Below are 8528 nucleotides of genomic sequence, written 5' to 3' on the forward strand. Positions count from 1 at the left end.
CTACACATTAAGAAGTCGACACCAGCAATCAACAGCCAATTAATGCACAACTATATTTTACCCACTTCAAGACTCTGCACCAATATAGAAGCATCAAGAAATATGGGCCAATAGGCCCATTGCAGTTACTTCCATTCTTCCCCTTAACTTACAAAATATTATACCCATTGTTTCGTGTTCTGTCTTGTCTTGAAAGTTTGTTTTCACCTCATCCAAAACTGTTGTAACATATCACCTCACCCAAATGCAGGTATAAAATCGAAGCTGTTTTAAACCCTGTTCAGTTATAGTTGTGTGTGTGTAAACTAAAGTCTTTGAAAATGTAATAAGTTTTACGAAACGCGTTCAAGTGTCGCGTTAGACTAGAAATAAAAATGAACTTTGGAGAATTGATTTTTCAGTTACCATCAACAATGAAAAGAAATGTAAGAAACATTGAGAAAATTCGTGTTAGTTATTAATCATACTTTTTCGGTCATATTTAATTATATATATAATATATATATATATATATATAAATAAATATATATATATATAAATAAATATATATATATATAAATAAATATATATATATATAAATAAATATATATATATATATATATATATATATATATATATATATATGTCGTACCTAATAGCCAGAACGCACTTCTCAGCCTACTATTCAAGGCCCGATTTGCCTAATAAGCCAAGTTTTCATGAATTAATGTTTTTTCGTCTACCTAACCTACCTAACCTAACCTAACCTAGCTTTTTTTGGCTACCTAACCTAACCTTACCGATAAATATAGGTTAGGTTAGGTTAGGTAGGGTTGGTTAGGTTCGGTCATATATCTACGTTAATTTTAACTCCAATAAAATAAAATTGACCTCATACATAGAGAAAAGGGTTGCTTTATCATTTCATAAGAAAAAAATTATAGTAAATATATTAATTCAGGAAAACTTGGCTTACTAGGCAAATCGGGCCTTGAATAGTAGGCTGAGAAGTGAGTTCTGGCTACTAGGTACGACATATATATATATATATATATATATATATATATATATATATATATATATATTATATATATAAATTATATATATATATATATATATATATATATATATATATATATATATATATATATATATATATATATTATATATATAAATTATATATATATATATATATATATATATATATATATATATATATATATATATATATATATATATATATATATATATATATATATGTCGTACCTAGTAGCCAGAATGCACTTCTCAGCCAACTATGCAAGGCCAGATTTGCCTAATAAGCCAAGTTTTCCTGAATAAATATATTTTCTCTAATTTTTTTCTTATGAAATGATAAAGCTACCCATTTCATTATGTATGAAGTCAATTTTTTTTGAGTTAAAATTAACGTAGATATATGACTGAACCTAACCAACCCTACCTAACCTAACCTAACCTATCATTATAAGTTAGGTTAGGTTAGGTAGCCGAAAATGTTAGGTTAGGTTAGGTTAGGTAGGTTAGGTAGTCGAAAAACAATTAATTCATAAAAACTTGGCTTATTTGGCAAATCGGGCCTTGCATAGTAGGCTGAGAAGTGCGTTCTGGCTACTAGGTACGACATATATATATATATATATATATATATATATATATATATATATATATATATATATATATATATATATATATATATATATATATATGTTGTACCTAGTAGCCAGAACGTCGTACTCGGCCTACTACGCAAGGCCCGATTTGCCTAATAAGCTAAGTTTTCCTGAATTAATATATTTTCTCTAATTTTTTCTTATGAAATGATAAAGCTACCCATTTCATTATGTATGAGGTCAATTTTTTTTTATTGGAGTTAAAATTAACGTAGATATATATGACCGAACCTAACCAACCCTACCTAACCTATCCTAACCTATCTTAATAGGTTAGGTTAGGTTAGGTGGCCGAAAAAGTTAGGTTAGGTTAGGTAGGTTAGGTAGTCGAAAAACAATTAATTCATGAAAACTTGGCTTATTAGGCAAATCGGGCCTTCCATAGTAGGCTGAGAAGTGCGTTCTGGCTACTAGGTACGACATATATATATATATATATATATATATATATATATATATATATATATATATATATATATATATATATTTATATATATATATATATTTATATATTTATATATATATTATATATATTTATATATATATTATATATATTTATATATATATTATATTTATATATATATATATTATATATATATATATATTATATATTTATATATATATTATATATTTATATATATATATATTATATATTTATATATATAATATATATATATATTATATATATATTATATATATATATTATATATATATAATATATATATATATATTATATATATATATATATCCATCCATATCCATGTACACAAAAACATATCAATCATTTTTTTATATCACAAATGATTCAATCATAATAAGGGAGTTGTTTTGACACGGTAAAAACACGGGAGTTGTTTTGATAACTCAATGTAAACAAACCACCTTTGGGGCTGTTGACGTGGGCGGCGCTCTGGACGCTGAAACACTGTCATATATCTCATTATTCACTCAGTAGAGGGTTGACGGGGGTACACCATGCTCTGTTTTCAGAAGACTGGGAGTATGAATTACAGAGGAGAATGAAATAAGAGCAGAATTATATATGTCCTTCACTGAGGCTGGGCCATCAGTGCCAGTGTGCTGGGAGCCTGGGAGGTATTAATTATTGTGCCACGTATATACTGTATGGCCTACATATATATATATATATATATATATATATATATATATATATATATATATATATATATATATATATATATATATATATAATATAATATACTTATGTATATATATTTATATACTTATGTATTGTGCTGTTTTAATGCATTAATTGCTCCTCTTTCCCTAGGCGACATGCATGGGCTAATGTTCACACAACATAATTGATCAATTCTCTTAGGCATAGGCAGCTGAGGAGCCTGACAGCGGAGTGGACAGTACTTTGGATTCGTAGTCCTGAGGTCTCAAGGTTAGGTGGAGGCAGAAACAAATGGGCAATGTTTCTTTCACCCTAATACCCCTGTTACCTAGCAGTAAATAGGTACCTGGGAGTTAAGACGGCTGCAATGGGCTGCTTCCTGGGGGTGTGTAACGAAAAGGAGGCCTGGTCGAGGACCGGCACGCTAAGCGATAACCTCAAAATAGGCATACCTTGACCCCATAATTGACTTCTCGTTTATAGACCTACATAATTATTCCAATCTCAATTACGGCACTAATATGGGTCACACATTTCTTTTTTCCACTTGCATCTTGAAAGTTGAGCTAATTTGCCTGAAGGTTATTCCGGTAAATTCTGCCACAGCCAATACAATATAGGCAACATGCAAAAAACATGAAAATGTGGCAACTTTGGTGGTCATGTCAAAAATTGTCCAGTTTCATTTTGGTGACTACTGTATGTTGTGTTTGCTCTGCAATGGTATGGATATGATAAGTGAATATAGATGCTTTCTTCATGATTATACCACCTTATCAATGGAAATGGAAAAAAACACCCATTTGTTTGAATGTCAACACTGAGGTGTCAAATCACTTGGCATTTACCAAAACCTTAACACAACCAGTTTTTTGTTAATACTGTATATCATTGTGTTTTGAATGGACAGGATCTATTTCAGTATCATTTTATAGAACATCATAATCTCTCATTTCATACCATAACTTAAAAAAACTTATATTTTTTTTTATCTTGTATTTATTTGTATTTTGTATTATCTACCAAGACCACAGTAACTTTTTGAAGTGTCCAAAGCCAGGTAACTTTACTCTCTCCCAGTTGCAGGAAGATGCAAGACAAGAAATATGAACTACAGTACTGTACAGAATTTAAGGATTTTGCAATAATCTGCTGTGACATGTTTATTGGTAAAATATATGCTATTGTAGCAGAAAGCAGAAAATAGTACAGAGATGAGTTTTAAAGCAATAATTGCTTATCAGAATGTAATAATTATTTTATTGCATCTATGCTTTCTGGTAGGATTTTTCTTGTTTTTAGGCTGCTATTTGATCTCCAGGCTTCCCTCGCCTCATGGTATAGTGGTAAAACACACCACGTTTGTGAGCAATTTGGTCTAGGTTCGAGTCCTGACTAAATAGGATGGACCAGGCACTAATCTTTAACTGGGCCGTTTACGTATACATTTGTGTACGTAATTGCTAATTTTTTCTGCTGCTAGGTGGTTAAATCATAATTCATTAGGACAATTTAATCAAATTTATAAACTTAATCATGTTTTATCTCAAATTGAATTATTTTTCAGGTTGGAAGGAAAGATGGCTGGCTATGGGACTCCTGTAGGTGAAAGATGTCGCTTTTGTGGCCTTGATCTTCCCCCTGATGCAGTAACAGTCATGGCACATATCAGTACTCATTGGAGGCAGTTCAACTTAGAGTCCTTGAGTCCTTGTGCTTTTGAGCCGCAGCTGGATATTCGAGTTGGTAACACTCCCCTTAATCCTGAAGACATAGAGGTTTCATCTCACATGGAGCAAGGTTTTCAGTATTCATACTCTCCACAGACAGAGCCCTCAAATTTAACAATTAATGGTGCAAGATGCTCTCCATTAAATTTAACAGGACGTTCCAAATCGTCTTCTCCATTATCATCGCCTCTACCTCATGCACCTTCTATTCCTCCTCCACCGCCTCCTATTCTTAATCATCAGCCATCACTTGGATGCCAACTTGTTCTGCCTCCTTCACATCCCCATCATCCATCATTTTCTATTGGGATGTTAGGGACTCCTCAGATAACACATCAAATTCCACCAGTGCATGTCACCCAGACTCTGGATATAGATGCAAATGTTGAGTCTCATGATGATCAAAATGGGTTATTAAAGCGAAAAAGACGACTTGACCGCTTCATGGAAATGAGATGCCATGTCTGTGGCCGGACATTTTTCACCAAATCATCTTTTGATGAGCACATGGACAGTCATATTAAAGATAATAATGCTTACATCATGAGTGATCAGATGGATGGTGGACATATAGTGTCAAATGTCATGTCTTGTTCCATGCCAGACAAGCCATACAAATGTGCAGTGTGTGATAGAGAGTTTACTTATAAAGAAGAGCTGCTTGAACACGCAGACAGTCATGAAGCAGCTAAACCATACAAGTGTGATATATGTGGTGCCGGCCTCTCTCATATCAGTGCTCTGCGACGGCACAGACTTGCACATAGTGGCTATAAGCCTCATAGGTGTGAAATTTGTAGTCGAAGCTTCTTCCAGAAATGTGACCTCCAGCGGCACTACACAACCCATGGCAAGTCAAAGCAATATGAATGTGGTGCCTGTAAAAAAAAATATTCTTCCCTACACTTTCTTGAAAACCACAAGTGCAAAGCCCCAGAGGAGCCCAAACCCTTTAAGTGTAACATATGTGGTGAAGGTTGTGCCAACAACATGGCTTGGAGCTATCATATGTGGAAACATACCAAAAACCCTATCTTTGTTCCTTTCCAGGAGAAGTTCAATATTCATACAGGACAGACTGAAAGTAATTAATTCTGAGAGTTTCTGAAATAATTTGAAAATTTCAAACATTTTGAGGGAATAACTTTGCATTCATGGCAATTTAATTCATGCCAGTTCTTGCTACAGCATCTGGGATGTTGGTTATAAAATATTTTCCAAACATTTAATTTTGTGGAGTCATAACTGTTGTTGATGTTTCACTAGTGCCTCATAGCAATGCCTGTATGTAACTTAAAACTCCATCTGTTCCTTCATTTTATTTTCTTATGCTTTAAGAATTATTTAAATATAATTTTGTTTTTCCCAAGATACTTGAATATTCTTACCTGTTTAATGTCTTAAAAATAAGTTAGCCAGGAAAAATGAGATGAACAAATACAGTACCAGGGAAAATGAGATGAACAAATACAGTACCAGGGAAAATGAGATGAACAAATATGGATTTAGTCTAAGAATAATTACAGAATTGTTCTAGGCTTTTGTAATGCATAAAGACATGTAAGTGGGTTAAAACCAGGCAAAGGTATCCAAAATAACTAGCTGTTAAAAATATTTGTATATTCTTGTGGTTCCATTCTAGGTAACTTACTCATGTGTATAGCCTTGCTGAAGGTCTCTCTCTCACATGACCTACATAAAGGTCTTTCTCACATGACCTATGTGAAGGTGTCTCTCTTTCTGTTTCCAAATATCTATCATTTCACTTCTTCCAATTTTAAATTTACATTACTGACATTTCACTAATTGTTCAGTTTTACTCATTTTTAATTTCACTTTTTCTTTATATTTTACTTAGCTGCTTATTTTCTGTGGCACTAATATATATATTTGAGATCCATGTTAATACTGGGTCAATTTCTTGTCGTGCAGTGGTGTACATCTTTGGCTCACAAAAGAGGATCCCGGGTGCGGTCTTTGGATGGGACAGACACAATTGGGCACATTTCCTTTCACCTCATGCCTTTTGTTCACCTAACAATAAATAAATACCCAGGAGTTAGGCAACTGGTGTGGATTATATCCTGCAGAACATCATCAGTAGTTGTGGGTTAAGTCGTAGTGGGCTGAAGAAGTTACATGATTTCAGTAGCAATGAGGATAGGTGCCACACGGGAATCACTTTGTTGATTTATTTTCATTGTTTCTCGCTTTTTTTTTTATAGTTTTTGTCCTAACAAGCTGTACTGATATGTCAAAGATGGGGTTCATTAGGTATAACTTTTAAAGTAAAAGTATGTTCAAATATGTGTATAAATATACATCATGTATTTATTCATGCTACTATATTATATATATATATATACAGTGGCACCTCGACATACAATTGCCCCTACTTATGATAATTTCGAGTTACGATGTAAATTTCATTGAAAAATGCAACTCGACATCCGATATATTTGAATGGTACACGTTCGTGTCGACCGAGCGCGTGGTTCCCGGTCACGCGGCCAACCTGCCTCAGTTTACTACAGCTGCCCGCTTAGTGACGATCGCGCCTATAAGAAATTCTGCTTTTGTGGCGATTTTTTGCATTTTGAACATTAAAGAAATTATTATATATCACGCCATGAGTCCCAGGAAAGTCAGTGGCAAGGCTCAACATATGAAAACCCATGTAAGGATGACCATAGAGCAGAAACAAAAGTACAGAATGTCTCTTCCTCAACAATTAAGAAAATGTGTGCAGTATGGGAAGAATTGCAAACCTTTGCTGAAATGACTCGCCCAAATCAAGCTGCAGTAGGTTGTAGCCTTAACCTATTCAATGACACTGTGATGCATCATTACAGACAAATGTTAAAACGAAGGGAAAAACAAATGTCTCTTGACAAATTTGTAGTGAGACAAGCACTGAACCACAACCAGGTCCTAGTGGTATTCAGGCAAAACATAGGAGAGAGAAAACATCACTGCCTGATGTGATAATGGAAGGGGATTCTCCTTCCAAACAGTAACAACTCTCCTCCTCCCCCCTCATCACCATCTTCTATATGCCATCAAGAGCTCTTCATAACGGTAAGAGAAACTTTGGTACTGTATTGTAGTTAGAAAAAAACATTGTATTCAGTATAAAATGTATTTGTATGTTAATATTTTGGAGGGTGGGGACCGGATTAATTCAATTCCCTTTATTTCTTATGGGAAAAATCGCTTCGACTTACGATCCGTCTATGGGAACGGATTAGCATCGGAAGTCGAGATATATATATACAGTATACTGTATATATATATATATATATATATATATATATATATGTCGTACCTAGTAGCCAGAACGCACTTCTCGGCCTACTATGCAAGGCCCGATTTGCCTAATAGGCCGAGTGATTTTCGTTTTCAATAAATTGTTTCCAATTAGTTTATTTGAATTATTATTATTATATTATATTAAGAACATAAATTGTTGACTTAATTGTGTTAGTTTAGGTTAGGTTAAGATAGGTTAGGGTAGGTTAGGTAGGGTTGGTTATGTTCGGTCATATAACAAAGTTAGTTTTAACTCAAATTTAAAAACAATTAACTCATACATATTGAAATGGATAGCTATATCATTTCATAAGAAAAAATATTGAAAAATTTATAAATTCAGGAAAACTTGGCTTATTAGACAAATCGGGCCTGCATAGTAGGCAGAGTATGACGTTCTGTCTACTAGGTACAACATACATACATACATATATATATATATATATATATATATATATATATATATATATATATATATATATATATATATATATATATATATATATATATGTCGTACCTAGTAGCCAGAACTCACTTCTCAGCCTACTATTCAAGGCCCGATTTGCCTAATAAGCCAAGTTTTCCTGAATTAATATATTTACTATAATTTTTTTCTTATGAAATGATAAAGCAACCCTTTTCTCTATGTATGAGGTCAATTTTTTTTTATTGGAGTTA

At 33.0% G+C, this 8528-nt stretch overlaps 1 protein-coding gene across 1 annotated transcript; it reads left to right on the forward strand.

Annotated features, from left to right (window-relative positions):
• The first annotated feature begins 2540 nt into the window (after window positions 1-2540).
• Window positions 2541-8276, forward strand: LOC123760249 (zinc finger protein 157). The gene is made up of 2 exons (XM_045745745.2): window positions 2541-2765; window positions 4379-8276. Exons 1-2 carry the CDS (start codon window positions 2713-2715, stop codon window positions 5631-5633), a joined length of 1308 nt encoding a protein of 435 aa, XP_045601701.1. The 5' UTR covers window positions 2541-2712; the 3' UTR covers window positions 5634-8276.
• The last annotated feature ends 252 nt before the right edge of the window (window positions 8277-8528 follow it).

The sequence above is a fragment of the Procambarus clarkii genome, chromosome 39, assembly GCF_040958095.1.
Source record: "Procambarus clarkii isolate CNS0578487 chromosome 39, FALCON_Pclarkii_2.0, whole genome shotgun sequence".
Lineage (NCBI taxonomy): Eukaryota > Metazoa > Arthropoda > Malacostraca > Decapoda > Cambaridae > Procambarus > Procambarus clarkii.